The sequence below is a fragment of the Aedes albopictus genome, chromosome 3 (genome assembly GCF_035046485.1).
Source record: "Aedes albopictus strain Foshan chromosome 3, AalbF5, whole genome shotgun sequence".
Classification (NCBI taxonomy): Eukaryota; Metazoa; Arthropoda; class Insecta; order Diptera; family Culicidae; genus Aedes; species Aedes albopictus.
The window spans coordinates 299,008,110-299,030,184 of record NC_085138.1 but is presented as its reverse complement, the minus strand read 5'-3'; the positions used below and the strand labels follow the sequence as shown (position 1 = coordinate 299,030,184).

The 22,075-nt window shown below is 38.6% G+C and overlaps 1 protein-coding gene across 2 annotated transcripts; it reads right to left on the bottom strand.

Annotated features, from left to right (window-relative positions):
• Window positions 1-1,047: 1,047 nt before the first annotated feature.
• On the bottom strand, window positions 1,048-15,488 carry LOC109418633 (pre-mRNA-splicing factor 38B). Of its 2 annotated transcripts, none has more exons than XM_019692849.3 (6): window positions 15,137-15,488; window positions 14,932-15,072; window positions 14,731-14,855; window positions 14,535-14,670; window positions 4,253-4,359; window positions 1,048-4,185 (listed from the first exon to the last, which is right to left on the bottom strand). In XM_019692849.3, the coding sequence occupies exons 1-6, from the start codon at window positions 15,147-15,149 to the stop codon at window positions 3,691-3,693; spliced, it is 1,017 nt and encodes a 338-aa protein (XP_019548394.3). In that variant the 5' UTR covers window positions 15,150-15,488; the 3' UTR covers window positions 1,048-3,690. The 2 variants fall into 2 exon arrangements, with proteins under 2 accessions (XP_019548394.3, XP_019548395.3); XM_019692850.3 differs by having other exon boundaries at window positions 3,923-4,185; window positions 4,249-4,359; window positions 15,137-15,483.
• Between the last annotated feature and the right edge of the window lie 6,587 nt (window positions 15,489-22,075).

Genomic DNA, 22,075 nt, shown 5'->3' with positions numbered 1-22,075 from the left:
TTTAAATTCCTCCAGACATTTTTTTTTTTGAATGCATTCCAGCTATTCGTCCAAGGTCCAGGAATTTCTTCAGGTGAATTCCAGGATTTTTTCAAGAATTCCATCATTTGAAAGTACTCCGAAAATAATTCTTTAGGAATTTCTTCGGGGATTCCCTTCAGAAATTCTTACTAGGACACCTCGAGGGTTTTCTCCAGTGATAGTCTCAAGGCTTTCACGAGAATACCTTCAAAAATTATTCCAAGGATCTTTCCGGGAATACGTCAGTTGTCGTTTGCATAAGATTACGTTATGAGATGAGTGTATGCAGTAATAGAAGTATATAAAACTGTTTCTAAAGAAATTCCGGTAAAGATGTGGGGGGGCTGGAGGGCTACGCCAATGCGGACACGAGGCATGGACCCTATGTGCAGAGGACCAACGCGAAGTTTTCGAGCGGAAGGTGTTGCGTACCATCTACGGCGGAGTGCAGATAGAAGACGGGACTTCGAGCAGACGAATAAACCACGAGCTGTATCGGCTGCTGAGAGAACCAACCATCGTCCACACCGCAAAAATCGGGAGGCTACGGTAGGCGAGTCACGTTATCTGGATGTCGGATAGAAACCCGACCAAAATGGTTCTCGAGAGTCATCCGACCGGTAAAAGAAGACGTGGTGCGCAGCGGGCTAGGTGGGTCGATCAAGTGGAGAACGATTTGTGGACCCTTCACAGCGTGCGGAACTGGAGACACACAGCCATGGACCGAGTAGACTGAAGACGACTTTTACGTACAGCAGAGGACACTCAATCCTCAGCCTGACCGGTAAGGTAGGTAACAGAATACAGTCGATCCTCCCCCATCAGTTATAGATTTATTGATTCGATCACTATAGGTCGTGAGGCGGCTGTCGATATTGTGCGTTATAAAAAGAAATTTTTTCACTTGTGTTTTCACCATCATCAGACTCGGCAGCAATCGGATTATTGATTCATTGAAATGATCAAATCAGAACATGAATGAAGAATACTGAACTTTCGGATCTTAAAAATCAACAAATTTGGAACTCCGAAACATTGCTAGTACAGCTCTTTATTTTACTCCTGGTGTGTTTCCTGTGGTATTCGCTACAGTCTCACGCTTTACACAATAGTTTCTGTGGTGCAAATTCACTATATCTATATGTTTCGCAAACATACTCAATCAAGACACGTTCTTTCTGTACCATATGTTAATAGATGCAATACTCGAATGGTTTTAAATAAGATTTTGAGTCTGGATTCTTTTATTCGCAACACAAGTCATTCATACGCGCATTTCCTATAGGTACAGATACGTGGCTAAGTGGTGCTGCAACGATGTTGTTTACCTAAACTAATAACAATTGTCCACCAGTCTCCTTGGTTGAACAAAATTTGCTCTCTGCTGGTATCTATCAACTCATGAAGGTGCTGTGTATCTATTTGTGTATGAGATGTGTCTTTTGTGTAAAACCTGAGCCGTTATCATGCACTGTCTGTATGCGATTCCGGGCTAGCTTCTTCTGCTGCATGCTTGTGAATGGAACTGAACTCTTCTATGATCTAAAATACCTACACCTTACGAACTACAGAGTTTAAGTCAATCGAAACAAAACGAATAGAAACTTGCCGCGTGTCGTCCTAGCATACTTCCTAACGTACTTAGTGTTGATGATTTGTTTTCTTTCTTATTATTGGAAAAGGTACAAAAACTGAAAATCGTTTGAAGAATAGCGAAAGTCCATACAAACCAATGGACACATACGAGCTAGTTGCTTATCTATACCGTATCTGAGGTAGAAACTCTTCCTTCCGCTTTTGTAAAGGGATCGTCCATCGAAATGTGCTTCGAATGTGACTTTCGTGTTTGTAGAAGTGCGCCGATTGGAGCATGGAGATATGAGGATTCTTAGGGAGGTTCGAGGTGGTACACAGCTGGCATTTAGCCGGAGGTGAGTCACCGTCACATCCAGAAGGACCAAAAAGAGAACAACTTTTGATTTCGTCTCTACCCGTTTCATTGTAAATTGCTGTGAGCGTACTCATTGCTGCACAGAAACGTACATCGTAAAACCTACTAACAGCAACATGATTAACTTGTTGTTCTCTTCTGGCGAATATGTGTGAAGACTGATGTGACCACAAGCGATGTGTTGAATTTTGCTGGAAATCGTATATTTGATTGATAGAATACTCTCAGAGTACTTTTAATGAAACTGTGTGAATGCAAAGATACTATGCGTCGCATTTTATTAAACCAGTAATCAGTTTTGACCCGATTGAGTTAGACATTTTTTTGTAACATGATGATCAAAGTATATTTATGAAATCAACCAAATGTTTATCAAGTTATTTATTTATCATTATGCAAAACGATTCTAATACCTGAAATTTTATGCTAAGCGGCATTATAACAGACAGGTTGTATGATGTACGGTTTGTGGCATTTGACGTAAAGAACAGTTAGCATAATGGACATTTGACATAAGAAGAATGCATTTTGGTCATGTCGAATGTCCATTATGCCTGATAACTGGTTTGCCAAATGCCACGCTCATCCTGATGTTCAACTGAGTTTTACAAATTGACTTTGAAATGCCTATTTGGAATCAATTTTTTTAATCCTTTTGTCTTTTCTGTGGGTATTATGTTTTTTTTCCCTTCTTTGATGTTGTTTGGGCATAACTTTGGGTAATTTTCTTGTTGTATTCTTCATTTCTTGCCTCTTCAACAGAACAGGTTCCTGAAGTTTTGCTCCAGCAGCATCAACTTAGGCTAAGAATCATAATACCCACGCTGTTTGCACCATTGTATGAAATAAACTGAGAATTTACCATCTCAACATACAAAAAATCAGCTCAATACTACAAATCTAATATTTCACCGATCGTGTCCTATTCAGGCAAGTAATTTCATTCAACAGATAGAATGGATTTATCTTCCTGGTTCAAGTTATAGCAATAACAATGTCGGTAAATGAATCAGTAATTATTGACATGTTAGCAAGCTTGTTACGCTTCATTATGACCGAAAAATATATGTTCTCGTCCGATGAAATGCAAATGATTCTTTCAAAATCACGTGAGAACTGAGAATGACGATTTCTATTACTGATTGGAACATTAATTTACAAAGTACAAAATCGAATAAGTTGCGTGTCAATAGAAGACTTTTACAATCATTTTCAAGTTTTATTTCACTCTGAGAGAGTTCTGTCAATCAACGCATGGTAATTTGGACGCAAAATTCTCAAGTGACGATTGTTTGGGGCACCTCCGGCGTAGGTCGAAGCTGCGCTTTAACTGTATTAAAACTTTAATTGTAATCGTAGATAGTAAGAGGTATTGAAAGTATGTGTATGATAAAATAAAGAAAATGAAACATCTATATCCCGTAATGAAGTTGCTACTATTCGCCTGCATAAAGGTACTCAGTGTTCTAGCTTGTCTTGAAGATAACAAACGCTCGGCTGGGCTCCATCCGGGGCTGGTCAATAACGTAGAAAATCTGTCCCGGTGGATGCCATGCCAAGCCGTACCAAGCAATGCTGTTGTGTGACATTTTTAAAACTTGTCGTTTAAAAATGTGCTTTCGTTATTAATTACTCGGCTTGATTCTAAACGTTCATCGAATGATCGGAAATAAGTTAGCATTCTTTTCATAAACACTCGTCCGCGTGCAATTTAATACCTAGCGATGCCGTCGATCGTAATCCCTGTCTCGATCGCGGTGACGATCACGCTCCCGTTCCCTCGATCTGGACCTAGGCTTCTCACGGTATCGGTCCCGACCACCGCGATCATAGTCCCGATCCCGATCCCGCCTACCTCGGTCGCGATCTCGCTCCCTTTCGCGACGAAGATCATCGTCACGATCGTAGCGGGAAGCCGTCCGCGACGGCTCACGATCGCGATCACAGTGGCCACTGTATGTCCCGCGACTCAGTTCACCGTAGTCGTCACGCGAACTCCCACTCGCACTTGGGCGCTCGTAGCGTTGAGCATTTGCTTTATTGTAGCGATCACTACTGGCCGGATCCGGGAACGTGATATTATTCTCCCGCGCAAATTGCTCCAGCTTGGCGACATTCTGTTTCTGGATTGGTACCGGAATACGCGGGAACAGCGTAGTGAACCACTCCAGTTTGGTCAGCCACTGGCGGATCATCTGCCCGATTGTCATAGTCTGGAAGTTGGGGACACATGTTGAGATCACCTGCAGATATGGGGTTCGGAATGGGTTTAGTACCTACCTGGCCACCTCCAGCTTTCACGTCAATCTCTTCTTCATCCAGCAGGTACGGTTCGTACCAATCGTACAAGTCAGTTGGAGGTTGGGTGAATCTCAAATACATAAAACCTACAAGAGTGTTCAGATTAGAATTGTGTGACAAATGGAGCATCTCCACTATTGTTCTCATTTAGAGTAAGGTGGGGCAAAAGTTCGACCCTAGTTGAAAATTAAATTTTCTCAAGAAATTGAAGCAGTTAAATATAAGTAAATACCGTGTGGTGATTCTACCATCCATGAGCTAAAATTTTGCTGAACAAAGTTACGCCAAATGTCTTTTCAATTTTGAGTTACAACACTTTTTGTATGTGTGTGTCTAATTCGAACTCTTGCCCCACCACTGGGGCAAAAGTTCGAATCTAGTGTTTGTGGTATTTCGCTAACCGTAGTACACTATTTCGACACTTTGGTAGATGAAATACCTAAAACCAATTAATATTTGATGATGAAACTGGAATACACTGCAAAGTTCGGTCTGGATTTTACCCAAATCAGGGTTAAATTTGCTTCATCCAAAATTAGTAGTTTTCCGCCAAATTCAGATAAAAAACCATTTTTTTTCAACTTTGATCGAATTTTCTCACTAGTTCCATCGTTTCTAGAGATAATATGTACATTTTGCAGAATTTTAGGTTTATACCTAAAGTTGCCACATGACTCGAACTCTTGCCCCACAATTCGAACTTGTGCCCCACTATATGTAAAATATGATTTCCAAATATTTTTTGCAAAAAGTTATACATGCTAAAGCATCTTCAAAACATACCTAGTTACGCCCCAAAATAAAATATCGAATTCGATTTCATTACAATTCCATTCCATGCGTTGGAAGGACCATCGCATATTACAATTTTTTGATCAAAAACCAACATTTTGTCATAACTTTTCGAAATATTGATCAATTTTCATAATTTTTGGAGTGAAAGACTCTTTTTCAAAAAGGGTTCGAACAACCTTGACACCCAAAAGAAATAATTTGAATTGAGCTCAAAAACTTCAAAAGAAACTCTTGCCCCACTCGAACTTTTGCCCCACTTTACTCTACATTTATAATCTATTTGACCGTAGATGTTTCCTGTTTCGTATGCAAAGAGTTTTTTCTATTCGAAAGATTGCTACCCAGTAAAAATTTGATGACCAATTAGTCTTTTAGAGGTTTTGAGAACCATCATAAAACCTATACCTTTTATTTTGGTTTTATGATCGTCCTTGGAACTTCTTCTAGTCTATTTGACTACAAAATGTTTGTTGGATAGCCAGCAGCTAAATAATGTTGAAACCTCTAAACTTTGCCTTGGATAGAACAGAACATAATTCTTCTTCAACAATACAACAAAAATCGGTCAATGGTTATTTCTAGATTTTGCCAAAGTTTTTGGATCAGTTGCAAGACATTGCTTTGACATTTCCTCCGAACATTTCTGGTAAAAATGTTTTGGATTTCAACTCTATGAAAATTCAGGAGTCCAATTAGTAATTCTACAGATCATTGGTCGGCGTTAAGTCAGAGAAGACCATGTGTCTTTTACCTATTTTTTAGAAAAATGACTTTAACGTTTGCAACTCTATAAGTTTTGAGTTTTTCAACAAATGTTCTTGAATTTTTACCATAAATCTTAATAACTATTCATCAAAGCATCGCTCTGTATTGATCGAAAAATAAAGCTTAAATCGAGAAGTTACTAAGTAATTGATTGTACTTAGTCCACTCTTACTGAACGATTTTTGGAAAATCTTCAACAAACTACAGTTCACACTCAAGTTTTTACATATATGATGAAAAAATAATGCACAAGTAGGACAACAGTTAATAGGAGTGGTGTATAATGTGAGCAGGAAGTTTGAAATTTGATATTTCTGTTATTACTCTGTTGATTACCATTTTCAATTTTCATGTTCAGTCAGAGTGGACCACGTACAACAGTTCAATATCACATGAAGGGAGGTTAACTGATGAGCTATTTAAGAATTCTTAACTTGGACATTAATAAGCTAACAACTTTTGAACGTATTTTCATAGGTCGGTACGTTTTTGAAATATGTAGACACAGTTCATAATAATTTATTCAGAGGACTGTCTGTTTTTTTTTTAAATTCGTTCAGACAGAGTGAACCAAGAACTCTTAAATAACCGGTAAAATCAATTTCTTCATGAAACGGTATTGGTACATTTCAATATGATGCCCAACAGCTACTAAACAAACATATTTTGATATGGAAGGATTACGAAGTAAGGTACAGTCAACTTTCGTTCGTTGCACTAAGCTCTTAGCCCAGTTAGTGAAAGACTTTCACTAGGTGGGCTGAGTTTTGAGCTGTCAAATAATCTTTAACAATAGATATTCAGGGCTGCCAACCTTGACAAATCGTGATCACGTCAAAAAGTGACGTTTGACTTCGTTTTAACTGGGCTATAGCCCACCTAACGGGCGCCCAGTTAAAACGTAGCCCACCTAAACGTAGCCCAACGACCGAAAGTTGACTGTATTTTCAACTATTTTTCTTAGAGACACATGGTCCACTCTGTCTGCACACGAAATGCCACAATATGCTTCAACACGATGATCGATGCTAATTATAATGAAATGGATTTTCACGTGCTTTCTTGATTAATAATCATCAGAAAATGCGTTAGGGAGTCATACGATTTGGAAACGTATCATATTTTGATGATAAACTATTTCGATTATTAGATTTTAACCAATACACATTTTTTTCAATTCTTTTGACATCAAGCATTTGGTCCACTCTGACTGCACACTATTATTGATTTTCGCAGTTCAATGAAAATCAAATTGTGCTATTACTCTCGTTAATTGTAATATAAAGAAAATCGGGTGAATGTTCCAAGTAGCTAAAGTAATTCTTAATTAAATGCCTTAAAAATCTAATTTTTGTCAATTTTGTTACTTGTTGGTCCCCTCTGACTCATGACTTTTGAATTTCTTACAAAGTTTTGAAACTGAATTTTGATGTGTATTGTCTAGGCAGGTGGCGTAGTAATGAGCCTGTGCATCGTTTTGTGCTGCCTTCCTCACTCTTTCAAAATATTTGGAAACGGAGGACACAGTAAACATAAAATTTTCTGTGGGAGAGAGTAATACAGCATCAAAGGGTGTTGCCGCTGGCTGCACTGCCTTCAATTGGTTACCAGCGCAAATAAAAATCGTTAACGAATGACAGCAGATGAGATAGCTGACAGGAGTCGCACAAAAGGTGCGAGAGAAAACAAAACCACCGGCTTGTATCTGATGTGACGTTATAACTTAGCAAACTCTAATCTAATCAATTTATTATTCTACTTAAATATTAAAAGTAAGAAACTATATTGAACTAGGTCGAGTGAAATGTGAAATACTAATCAAAACTAATTTGGTTACAGTGCCTAAAATGGGTTTGAAGCCACAAAAGTGATGAGCAACATGTACAACTAGTATAAGCAACACTAATGACTAATGTGTCAGTTACACTAAAATACTTAAAAACTAGCGATTAACTATTTGATTTATTATAGATAGATCGGTTTTAGTTGCGTTGGGAAGAACGGTTTGAAGTTGGTTGAAGAAAACACCGAAAATGTAAGTGATTAGAATTTGTTAAAACGGTTCTGGAATTAATAAAACCAATTTACTTGCAGTTTAACCCTCTAATACCCAACCCCGCCTTTAGACGGGGTATAGTTTGAGCATTTTTGTAATTTTTGTTTTGTGGAAAATCATTTTTTTTATATTTTTAGCTGATATTTAGGACTGTTTTGTATATCTCAAAATGGTTTTTGGTGTATTTTAAAGAGTATTTAATTTTTTTTAATTATTGAAAAATTAATGATTTAGTCACCTTCTAGAAGTCATTGTTTATTTTGTATCGAATGGCTACACTTATTATATTTTAAAATTTTCCCGAATCATTCTAGCCTAGTTTTATAGTTTAAGGGAATCGAATACACTCTAAAATTATTTTCCTTAAAATTACACGGACAATAAAAGTTTCTATGAAAAAAGTTTAAAATAAAAATATTTCAACAATAATCAAAAAATCTCAAAATGTTTTCATTTCAAAAAATCCGTACCCCAAATAGGCTTCCAGGAAAAATATAAAACTGTGGGGATGTTCAAAAAAAAATTAGAAAAATCAAAAACTGAAATTCATGAAATCGAGAATTAAAAAGAATCATCTTCCAAAACATGTTTAAATCGATTTTAGATGACGAAAAATGATATTTATATCAAAATCAAAAATTTGGGTATTAGAGGGTAAAAGCTGCCATGAATCACACATCAGTCGTGTATTCTTTCGGCTGCTAACAGCCCGGTGCCCGCCACATTCCTCGTTCTGTTCCCCGCCAACAAAGGGTACACTACACAGGCTGCACATCTCTAGTTCTCTTAAGTTTCCATCCAGAGTTTTTTTTATGTATCTGTTCCTACAAATAGTTTCCTTCGAGTCATTTTCAGTGTGCCTTTGATGTCTGAGAGATTATCTTGAGATTTCTACCTAAGTTCCCCCCAGAATTTCTGCAAGTTTTTCACAGGGTACTCCAGTAGAGGAAGTACGACCTGGATTTTTTTTCTAGAGGGTTTCCCGATGTGCTTTCAGAGTTTCTCGTGAGATGCTCCCGGAGATCGTTCCAAAATTTATCCAAAGTACCAACGAAATCCAAGGAATTTCTCTTAGTGGCTTTCCAGGATAGCTTTCTAACAAATCTCACAACATTTTTAGGTGATTTTTGTAGAAGTTCTTCCCAGAGATTTCTTCCAGAGTGTTTTCCGACACTCTATTTTGGGAATTGTCGCGAGAATTGTCTCATAGTTTCATCCGGGATTTCTCTTCTAGTTTTTCCCAGTTCCTCCTTGAATTTCTTTAATAATTCCCTCCAAGAACTTTTTACCGAGATGCCTTAATTTTCCTCAGAGATTTCTTTTGGTGGGTTTCTCGCTAGATTTCATCTTGATTCCTTCCGATATTGCACTGGGAATTTTATACAAGAAGTTTCGTAAATTATCCAAAGAGAGACCTCAGGCGGAGGAGTTCTTCTGGCAGTCCGTTCTAATATAAGATGCATTTTACTTCATCCCCCTAATACTGCACCGATCGAACAGTTATGGGTTGAACTGAAAACTGAAGGCCATGCCTTGTATGTTTGTGTGATCTACATTCCACCCGATCGCATTAATGATCCATCCATTTTATGCTCAGACACGTTATCTTGGATCACCTCTCGCATGTCCTTAACCCTTTATAAGGCCGAGAGAACCAGGCACGGAATCCACTCGTTCTACATTGGAATATAAAATACATGTGGTGTAATGAACAAAAACGTTTTTATTTTCAAAAAATTCGATGGTCGATTTTGTATGAAAAAAATTGGTCTAAATTTCAACTTTTTGTCAACAAAGTTTAAAATGTTGTTATTTTGTGATGTGTTTATCAATCATGCTGATTTTTTGACAGGTTTTTGCCCTAATATTCATAAGTTATTTGTGTGAATTTGAACTCGATTGGTCAATTATTTTGGACGATATGGCAATTTTAGTACATGCGCATTTATTATAGTACATTTTTTCAAAAGGCCGAGTTTCTAAAAGTAATGAAGTAACCAAGTTGAAATTTTGTCCACAAGTAAAAGGAACATAGGCCTTTCATTCCCCATCATTCGATTTTCGATTCGCTCACCACAACAGAAGTTCGAGCTTATAAACCTTTATGCACTCAAAAATGGCGGTTTTTGGGGAGACATTTTGTTCTAAAAAAGCCCATTCATATTTGTTATGGCTCAAAAAAATCATGAGTGCTCTCAAAGGCCTAATGTGTCCATCAGTTAAAACAGAAGTTGTAAAAATTTTCTAAACGAACAGAAAAAAATATTTGTACAAGGTGGCAATATAGTTGCCACTGCCTTATAAAGGGTTAACAGACAAGATAGTGATTTTAGAGGAGACTTCAACTTTCGATCAGTCCAATGGCTTCGAAGTAGTACAGGTTATCTATACCCGAACATCAGTTGTTCTTCCTTGAATTTGGTTCAAAAACAACTACTGGATGATTATAGCACTGCAGGTCTCGTACAACTTAACACTGTTTCAAACTCCAATCATCGACTACTTGACCTTTGCTACATCAGTCAAGATCTCTTGCCAGATGTCTCTGTAGCTGAGGCTCCTGCTCCTATAGTGAAGCACGTCCGGCACCATCCTCCACTACACATATTCATTAAGAAACATATTCCATTACAATTTGTCCCTATTAGAGAGAACACTCGCAGTATATTTACTTTATAACTGCATATAAGGTGAAAATTCGCTATTTTCAACATCCTTTCATCTATTGGAAGATGCTTCAGTTCTGGGCTCTTTCTAAGTTGATGAAGGGATTTATAAATGCTTACAAGGACTTGGCCAGGTGTGTGGAGCTGAGTGAATCTATGACATTGTAGATAGTAGCGACATCAGCAATGTCAATGGAAATATTCAACTTTGCAACTCCATCCAAGATTTGTGCAAGTATTCATGCTATGCTATGCTATGCTATTAGAGAGAACACTCGCTACCAATTTTGGAAAACGGATTTTGAGAAAATGAACCGTTTCCTTAGTTCGATAGATTGGACTACCTTGTTACATGATTTAAATACTGACACATCCGATGACGCCTTCACCTTTATCGTCAAATATGCTATCGATCAATGTACTCCTAAAGTTGTCAACCAAGTGCCTATAAATCCTCCTTGGTCTAATCACGTTCTGAAAAAGTTAAAATCACGTAAAAGATCAGCTCTCAAGAGATATTCTAAACACCGCAGTAACTCTTTGAAATCCTACTACAATACATGCAGTTACAGGTATAAGATTTTGAACAAAAAACTTTACCACGCCTACCTTCGTCGAATCCAAGGTAATATTAAAAACAATCCCAAAAAAATCTGGTCATATATTGACGATCAACGTAAGGAAAAGGGCCTACCATCAACTATGAGCTTAGGTAACAATCAAGCTCACTCAATTCAAGACATTTGTGAATTTTTTCGTCAACAATTCGCTGCTGTCTTTGTGAATGAGGATCTTACACAAAATCAAGTAAATGATGCTGCTTCGAAAGTTCCTCATCGTCCAGCTGCTGGTCCACATCCATACATAACAGAACCAACAATCGAATCCGCTTGCGCTCAACTTAAGACGTCTACAAATCCCGGGCCTGATGGCATTCCTGCCATTATACTCAAACGATGTTACACTTCTCTTGCGACACCATTAGCCGCCATTTTCAATCGCTCCATAATTTCTGGCCTTTTCCCAGGTAACTGGAAGAAATCATTCGTGTTTCCTGTCTATAAGAAAGGCAAAAAGGATAATATTGTCAACTACCGAGGAATCGCAGCTTTGTGTGCTACGTCCAAACTATTCGAAATCGTCGTATTGGGGTTTCTAAAACATAATTGTGCCAACTACGTCTCTCAGACTCAACATGGATTCATCGAAAAACGCTCAACATCCACAAACCTAGTTGCCTATACGTCATTTATTGTGAAATCTATGGAGGATCACAAGCAGGTCGGTGCAATTTACACCGACTTCTCGGCTGCTTTCGATAAAGTAAACCGCCAAATCATGGTAGCCAAGCTTAAACGCCTTGGAATTAATGGCAGTCTTTTAGACTGGTTTCACTCTTATTTAGTTGGTCGAACTATGTCAGTCAAAATAGGTGACAAAACGTCTGCTCCTTTTCGTGTCGCTTCTGGTGTACCGCAGGGTAGCCATATTGGATCTTTCTTATTCTTACTTTATTCGAATGATGTAAACGATGAAATCAAATGTTTAAAACTATCATATGCTGACGATTTCAAACTGTATTTTGAAATAACCTGTTACCGCGACACCACAGTTTTACAGAACGAGCTAGATAAATTCACTTCCTGGTGCTGTCTAAATCGTATGTGCTTGAATCCGTCAAAATGCTCAGTTATTTCGTTTGGAAGGAAGAGGTCTCTGATACAATACGATTACACCATCGCTGGAGAACAGCTAAATAGGGTCTCGTCGATAAAGGACTTAGGTGTTGTTCTGGACAGTAAACTTGATTTCAAAGATCATATAGGGTATGTAACTTCCAAAGCGTCTAAATGCCTAGGCTTTATCTTTCGTGCTACTAAACATTTCACGGACATTTACTGTCTAAAGGCTTTATACTGCTCTCTAGTCCGTTCCACTCTCGAGTACGCGGTTGTCGTTTGGGCTCCTTACTATAGAAATAGCGTCAACCAAATAGAATCCATCCAACGCAGATTCATTCGCTTTGCACTCCGTCACTTACACTGGAACGACCCCCTCAATCTTCCTCGTTATGAAGATCGGTGTTTACTGATCGATCTACCGATCCTCGAAAACTGACGTAATGTCATTAAGGATTGTATCGTAGGTATCTGATGTGCTACAGTCTCGTATTGATTGTCCTAGTATCTTGAATTTGTTAAATATTAATATTCGTCGTCGTAATCTCCGTTCGCACAGTTTTCTTCGTCTTCCTACTTCTCGTACCAATTATGACCACAACGAACCCATTGCCAATATGTCTCGTTTGTTTAATCAGTGCTATCACGTTTTCGATTTTAATTTGTCACGTCCAGTAATAAAAAGATTGTTTAATGATGTTTAATTTTCACGGTAAATTTCCAGATTTTCAAAACAAATTGCTTGATTGTAGTTTAATTACCTCAAATCCAATGAATTGATGACGAAACATTTGTCAAAAAAGCCGTTTGCTTTGAAAAAATAGTCGAAATGCGTGAAGTGGTCATGTACTGGGGAAATATTATAAGAATCAGCTGACCTAAAATAAGGTTTTGGCATCGAAATAAGAACGTAATGGGTATCTATCAAATTTCTTGATATTTACTGGGTCAATGAAATGTATTTGTAACACTTTCAAAAAATTTGTATAATTATTTTGTTAAAAAAACATACTTTAAAAAGTTGATAGTAGGGTGGGGCAAAATAAGCAACTGATGGAAACATGATGAAATTTTTTAACATTTTTAACAAACGATTTTCACTTTTGGTTTTCTCTGTTACGATGCATATAGTAAGGCTTTATCATTAATTTACAATTTATTAACTTTAAAAAATCAGTATCTGTAAATCATCACCGTTTAAAAATGCCTTATTAGTATACTCCATGGAACCCCACAGTTCCCTACAAATTAAACCCCCCCATAATCCCCTTCAATTATCATTGGTTGTTGCCGGTATGCTTTATCATTGACAAGAACAGTCAGTTAGCCTTTGGTTGTGTACAAATCAGGAATCGACCATCTTGCCCCACCTAGGGTGCTCATTATGCCCCACCCCTAAAACGCAATCCATGGTTTTATACGTTTTTAAAAACATTAAGGCTTTTTACGGCATCATCAGCGTCGGCAGCCATGTTGGATATGTGGCTCGAAATTTCAAAGTGATAATTCTCTACCACCAAAGCGAATATTGGTATGAAAAAGTATCATCCTATACGCTCACTCGCAGTGATTGCGATGATACTTTTTCATCTGCGTTGCTGAAAAATTGACAGTTTTTTATCACTTCAAAAACGCGAGACAAACAATCATTGAAAAGCAAAAAGTCAATGATTCGTTTGAAAGCTTAGTGATGCATCATGACACCTTAAATTTTGCAACATTTATAACTATATTCGATTTGTGTTGTTCTCATGAAGAAAATTCGTGAGAAGCACCTTAAGAAATCCTCGGAGGAGCTCTAATAGAAATCCCAGGAATAACTCCTGTAGCAACTCTGGGAGAATAGCATTTTGTGAATGATTGACATGTTTTGTTTTTCGCACAGGAAGGTACTGGGCTAAATTGGCAGGTCCTTGTCCTATTACCTCAGGGGCATAAATAAATTCGTTGATAAATTCATGGCCTATCAATGGTCGTAAATATGATGCATATTCGTTTATCTCCTGATGAGGTTCGATTAATAAATTAATTATGAACTTAATTATAGGCATTGTCTGCCCGAGGCAGATTCATCTTCGTTGAGGTTCGATAACATTCCCCTTACAATTTCCATAAATTTCCAATTCTCGAGGAATTTATGCATTTTTTTTATATCTCATTAAACATTTTTTTTGAAATAGTATTCGGAGGATATATTCTGGGAAATGATGACATCGAATTACGAATGTTTGCAGCCCCAAATGAGTTTCCCGGTTGGAGATGCTGTAACACTAAGAATTTTCATAAATGTTATGAATTACCTAAAGCTCTAATGTACGGCGAGTCAGTATGGGTGAGTAGCCCATTTACCTGCTTCCTCGTCAAACGCAGTGTGTAAAGCTTGTAAAGCAGACAGAACGCGGTCGAGACAATTCCGCCCGCTCCGACTCCTCGAACCTGTTGCGAGAAATATGAAGAAATCAGTTTACGTTCCTGACTTATCTAAAGGTAACTTACCCCACCGCACATTCCAGTCTGGCCGGACGTTTTACGGGATCCCCGTTCCCAGGGTTCCAGATGTTTGACCTGATAGTAGATCTCGTCTACCACTTCGTGATAAGTCTTCAGTTTGAACAAGGACACTGGTTGAATGGATGAAAATATAATGAATAACAATAATTATTATTCTTTTCTTTTGTAACCATTGTAACGACTCACCTTTAAAGTAACTGGACCCCTGAATGTTGGCCAGAATCAGCGGGTTTAGATTCATTGTACTTTCGTTTCCCCATAGCGGCAGAGCGTTGTTCTGCTTAGCGGACTTCTTCGGTGGGTGCTGCTGCGAATGTTGCGGTTCGTCTGGGGGGGACCAGATTGCTTTCAATTCTACGATTCTTTTGTAAAACTAACCATTCAAACTCACCTTCGGACTCCATTGCTGCCGGGGCACCGAGGGGGCGAACGACCCTCCCCTGTTACGGTATGCGGTATACTTGCCGCGGATGGCGGCTTGGATGATGATGAATAATGATGATTCGCACACCGCCGCCTGCAAATTTCAAACTCATCTATTCATGCGGACAACGCACCGCTCGGAAGTTAAACACGTTCCGCGAGAAGACCCACACTTGCACTAACGAAAGAGATTGAAACCGAACAGAATTTTGTTGGAATTTTGAGGAAAAATTAGGTGAAAATTGCCGCGATACCGAACAACCTGCAGACGTTTTGCAGTTTTCCCGTTTATGATGGCCGATGACGATGATGGTGCCGGAGTCCGACACTCCGACACCCCGAACGATGATTATCAGAAGTGACATGTTTTGCTGAGAAAAATGCCACATGGGCAATCAGCCTCGCTCACAGCAAAAATAAATGCAACCCGCCCGATGATTACATTAATTACATTAATTATTTTAATTAATAATTAATAATTAATTTAATAATTTCATTACATGAATTATCATTCCGATGTACTAAATAATCAATGTAATCACGATTCCTATGTACGATTACATCGTTTGATGTATTGCAGACTACATCTCAAATTGGGGAACGTTCATAAATTACGTCACGCTTTGAGGGGGGAGGGGGGGTTCAGCAAAGTGTGACGACCCATACAAAAATTTCAGAGGTCCAATACAAAAAGTGTGACATAGGGGGGAGGGGGAGTTGAAAATGGTCGATTTTTGCGTGACGTAATTTATGGACGTTCCCTTGGACTATCACACTTTTTTGGTACGCCTAAAAGTGTGATAAAAGTGTACATTTGCCTCGGATCGTCTCGACGTCTTCGGTGCACTTATTCCTCTATTTACAAGGAATAAGTGCACCGAACACCTCAACTCGATCCGACGTGACCTTGCGTTGCAATCACACTTTGAAGGTGTGTGCACACTATTGTGTCAGTCCAATTTGGGGTGCAGTCAGCAATAAAATCTTTTGTGCTTTTGTGTTCATCGTCCCATGTAATATTCATGCAACCGACGTATTGATCGAGTTGCAGCAGTTCAGATGTAATATTACACAACAGTTTTTTTTCTGTGCTATAGAGCTTGCTGACGTTTATTCGCCTCTCTCTTTCAAGCATGCAGGCGGGATAGGATTTGTTTTCATCGGGAAACCTTTCCTGATGACAACAAACCCTATTCCACCTGCATGTTTGAAAGAGAAAGGTGAATAAACGTCAGCAAGCTCTCTATAGTACTTCGGAATGAATAGAGATAAGTGACATTTCAACACACAAACACTAGCGCAAATTTTTCCTCACACAAAAGTGCACGCCGATTGAAAGGCTATTCAGATTGCATATGCAAATATTACCCAATCGAATTGGGTAAAACGGGTAAATAATGATTGTAGTATCGCCGATGACCGCATTTCTGATAATTTCCGCTACTACGTCTTCTGGTCCAGGTAATCGCCAGAATCCGGATTCTCCGCTTCCTAATCGCAGCTACCACCAACTACACTGAAATGAAAACTCCATTAGTTTTTATGTGCGGAGAGCAGATAAAAGTGAATCGGTGGCTCAAATCCTCATTTTATGTGCGGCATTTAGATTTTAAAGTGTTTGCATTGAATATAATTGAGTTGCACATATTTTTCATATGTACAGCTATAAATTCTAAAAATGATTCATTTACAACCTATGTTAACTGAATATAAATTTTGAGTGTATTGATTGATATTTCAAAACGTTCAAAACATTTCATTAACGGAAAAATGGTGGAACAAAAAAGAAAAAGACTTTTGTTGCTGGTCGAGTTTTTTGCCGATATTTCAAGTCTCCCGGTGGAATTCCTGCAGTTTTTTTAAGGTAACGTATTTTAATCATTTCTTTTAAGTAATAATAATCAAAATATGCCAACAGATACAGATCGAGGTTACAACGCGGCAAAGCATCTATCAGCGGATTTTTGCTCGGAGACAAGAGCCCGTAAGTATTTATTTGTTTTTGATTGATAAAATAACATTTGATTTAAATAAACGTTTTCTTTCAGGGTTTTGATATTATCAGCTTTGCTGAAGTGGAGGTGCTGCTCGTGAAGCAAAAGCGCTGAAACGGATAACGAGTTTGGTAGTAGCACCATTAATGCGCCGCGCCATCGCGGTCTTCCGAGGAGAAAGCTCCGGCCTAAAGAAGCCCAAAGTACCAGAAAAGGTGGTTCCGCATTTGAAGGAAAATTACCTCCGGAGCAGGGGCGTACAATTTCGTTTCAATGATACACTTTCATGCAACATTTGAATGAGTCACTTCAAGTGTTTCATACATTTTTCTAATGACTCGGTCGTTAATAAAAACTTTTCCACTCATCGTAGCACTCGGTAGTCTCCCACCCGGTCGCATTGCTTGTGCTTCACCCGTCAGAGCATTAGTGTCTCACTGGTGCGCGCTAGTCTCTCAATGGTTACAGGCGCCGGTTAATTGGATTTAAGTGGTCGAATTTGTTATCCTCTTTCATAAAACATAATTATCATTCTATTGGCGTGCACCACTATTTAAAAATGTGGTTTAAATAGTGTTTTTAGCATGTTGAAGTATTTCAATGACTCATAAATGAAACGAAAATCCAAGTGTATCATCCAAGGGGTTGGTCACTCGGCACATTGTGCCCGGCACACATGCCGGCACATCTCGGCACACATGCCGGCACAATCCGGCACACAAGGGCACAACATAGAAATCCAACTTTGCGGTATGGAATCAAACTGTCATTATACTTACGATTGCAAAAAATCCCTTCATACAGATTCTAGACAAGCGTTCTGGGTGGAATTTTGTCGGTAAACACCGACTAGACCAACAACATTCGCCAAAAATAGACAGGATTATAATTAGCGCAAAAACATTCTAAAAAAATATTCCACTGGGCACATTCGGCACACCTCCGGCACGTTCGGCACACACTGAAAAACAACCGGCACAGTTTAGGCACATATTGGCCCACGCTCAAAAATCACGGCACAAATGAAGTGTGCTGAATGACCAACCCCTCGGTATCATCCCATGTTTCATACACACTTGTTTCTGTAGCAGCAACGAACGAGTGTGTTGCTGGGTGAGAGATGAAGCATCACAGCAGTCCGTTCGCATGGGAAACGATTTGCTACAGTCGTCGTACGTCATGTTTTCCTTTCGAAATTGCACGACCCAAGTAACAATTTAAATTCCTTTTAGATTTGTTTATTTTTATGGAAACTTTATCATTGCATGAAGAATTCATGAAACATTTATAGTTGTTTTTATCAAGAGAAAATAATCTCCGTTCGTATGCGGTTTTAAAGTTTTCTTCAAGTTAATTATGAAAATCGCGCATAAAACAACTTGATTCACTAAGGCATTTAATCTTATAATAAGTTTTAAGACGTATTTGAAGTTATTTTCAAGACATGACATCAACAAATTTTATTTAAAGTTTATGCTTCGTTTATTCAAGTACAATTCATCTGAGTTGTTCTCCTTTGAAAAGTTCTTAAAGCTATCAATTCTTGAGCTAGAGCCTCTACCCTGGAACAAGAACTAAGCGGAATAATAAAACAACGAACTATCTTATTATTTCAAATAATAAATTATGCAACAAATTGGCTTTCTTGTGCAAATATAAACACTCAAACATTTTTGCTCACTGTTAATTTATCCGTTTTGGTGCTTAAAAGTAATCATATCGACGAAGTATTCATTTTATAGCCAATCAAAAATGCGAGTAGCTTGCTGCTGTCGCCCAACCTTCAGCCAGTTACTCACACAGGCCACAGCAACTTGAATCAAAAATGTAATGGGTACTTACTGTGACTCTTCGCATGGTCATGCTAAATAGTGAAATAATTTGAGTAATGCACTAATCAAATACACGAAACTATAATATAATGGACACTTCCTGACACAAAATGTACAGAAACAACTTTCTAGCTCCAAAAAGGTAAACAAGCAATTGTCAAAGGCTGGTACTCTTGAATAAAACGAATAAGTTTCATTTAAGACGAACAAATCTGCCTTAAGATTATCACTAGTAAAAACAATCTTCAATAAGTGTTGTAGATTTCATGCAAGGCGACTTGGTTCCATCATTGTTTTGAGGTAGTTTGGATTAAAGGTTATAACAATTGATGGCGGCTGCATACGTTTTGTTCGCTTGGAACGGCAGCCATGTTTAGAAAGAATTGAAAAAGTGGCGTAGACTTTTGTTTTTAAAGGAAATTTATGTCTTCGTATATTAATGAATTATATTATTTTTGAGGCGCTTTGTTATTTTCGTATGTTTTGGGTGGCATACCAACGACAAAGTGGGTATGGCACGGAAAATTTTAATTCCCTGTCATTAATGATCTGTCAGGCAATTTTATAGCTTTTAATTTCAATTTGATGAAAATAAATTCGCAGTTCATTTAACATTTCATCCATGAAACAAAACTAGTTCGCATCTGTATAATGCTTAGGTAAAAGATTTCATTTATTATGCACTATTATCACTTTTGAGAAAGACAGCTAAAAGATCAACATGCCTCAAGCTATTCTTGTTAAAGTTTTATGAAGTTCTTATAATCAATCATCAGTATAAGTACATAAATACAACTAGTTTCAAAGCAGTCTTCAAAAGCAGCCTTGAAGATCTCCTGAAGAGTGGGCCAGATTAGTCTTATGGATATTTTATGCCTATTTAATCTCGGATTTGCAGAACAAAGAGCTTTATTGCTAAGTTTTATTATTCAATTTTAGAAATTACTTCAGGATTGCCACAAAAGTATAATTGTTACTTGGGGACCCTGCTCCGGAGTTGTGCATGCCAATGACGCCAATCACGGAAACACCAGATGCGACAGTTTGACAACACCATCAGAAGCGAGTTCCCACCGTATCATAATGAATCTCCTCGTCCTTCTACCCACATCGAGTAGCTTTTTCATTAGGCCCGGACAAGCTATATGACCACCGAAAGATCCAAGCAATCACCCTCAAAATCACCATTGTTTCTAAATCTAGCTCCAAATACATTATTTTCATCATAAAATAGTTTGTCTGATGTTTTTTTATTTCTAGAAAATCACTAGTTTTTATTTGTGATGACATATAAAATGCAATAGGTTCACCTTTGAAATGAAAAAGTACACACCTTTATTATTTATGTGCATTGCATGTAGAAACTAAGATGGGCTAGAAATCTGGTTCAATGTGCAAGGCCAGTGAAATTTATGTGCAAAGCTTGATTGCACAAGTCTATGTGCGCGGCATATACAAACTAGATGCGGATTATTTTTAGTGTACGTCTCCTCGCGCACTCCCCAATCCAAAGTCCTCTCGCGTCAGGTCGTCTCTCCTTTCTCCATGCACTTGTGTTAGTGCGTCACTGATCCAGACCCTACAATGATAAAACCAACGTCCGGGGCAAGAGTGCAAATATTTTCCTCGCAGTTTCACAACTACATCTACAAAAAAGGCACGCATACATTTGAACGTGATTACCTCTATTACTTCGGGCGGTTTGCTGTGTAGTGAGTCCAAGCATGGGAAAACTCATTCGCTCACCCGAATGCCGGCGATGCATAATAACAAAAATAATGTCAACAACCCAATGCTGAGTGAGAGCCCGGCGCACTAAGAACGAACGCAATACGAACGACTCACCACCGACGCCACCGAAACGAATCAGGAGAGAAACAAATAGAGTTCGAAATCAATCAGCTTGCACCGGTGTATACGAAAAGAACGTTCGCTCTCTCAACTACCGAGTGGCATTCAGCTGATTGAATCAAAACGCACTCACTGATTCAATTCCCAGTACTGAATGCTTCCACTGAACGCCAAATGAACGTTCCAACATGAATGCTCTCGCACCCGACTCAGAACGCAAACATTCGTTCGATCTTGGATCGTTCGCCTTCGGCACTCAGATTCGGTAGCGATTCATTCGGCCGTCGTTGCTTGCGTCGCCCGGTGCTCGGCGTTTAAAAAGAATGGGCAATGAAAGTGGAAAGATTTTGCTTGGCTGGGGGAGATGCACACTCGCATCAGATTGTGCGTGGATGTGAGTGAGGGATACCCAATAAATGAATGATTTTTTCCCATCCTTGAGTGAGTCTTGAGAGTGTACAGAGCAAATATGACGTCATGTAATCCATTATCGCTATTGAAATCGTGACGTCATGCTCGTTTGGCTACACGAACAGTTCGTTTGGCTACAGTTGTCTTCGCCTCCGCGAGTCTAATGCAGAGATTTGCATCAAAGATTTGAGAGTAATGATATTGTGGATTTACCGACTACTTGTATTCTACCGATTACTTATGTCGTTTTCGTTTTGGCGATGGTGCTACACCGGTGTAGCACGAAAATCAAAAACGAACACTTTCGGTGCAAAAGTGCCGGTGTAGCACTTTTGCACCGAAAGTGTTCGTTTTTGATTTTCGTGCTACACCGGTGTAGCACTTTTTCTGCACCGCTCAAGATAGTGCAGCACTCAAAAATTCGAGAGTGTAGCAGGTGCTCACCGTGTCCACCAATCAGCGTTTGCAAAGTTGTCAACATTTTGGTTTTTATTTTCGCACACCAACGCAACTGCACCGAAAATGTTCATTTTTTTAGTGGAAAGTGTAGCACGAAGCGGTGTACCACCACCGCAAAAACGAAAACGACATTAAGTAGCCGTTATTGAGCATCTCAAAAATTATTAGACTTTTGTGCAAATAATTTTTGCACAGTGATTATTTGCACACCTCATTGAACACCTGCGTTTCCTCACGGTTACCCCGACAACAACTTTTTTCCTCACTGTTAGGATTTTTTCACTCAACGTTTGATGAGTTCAACTGTAATCAATTACAGTCATTTCGGCATAGTACATCTAAAAAGGCAGTAGAGCGGAT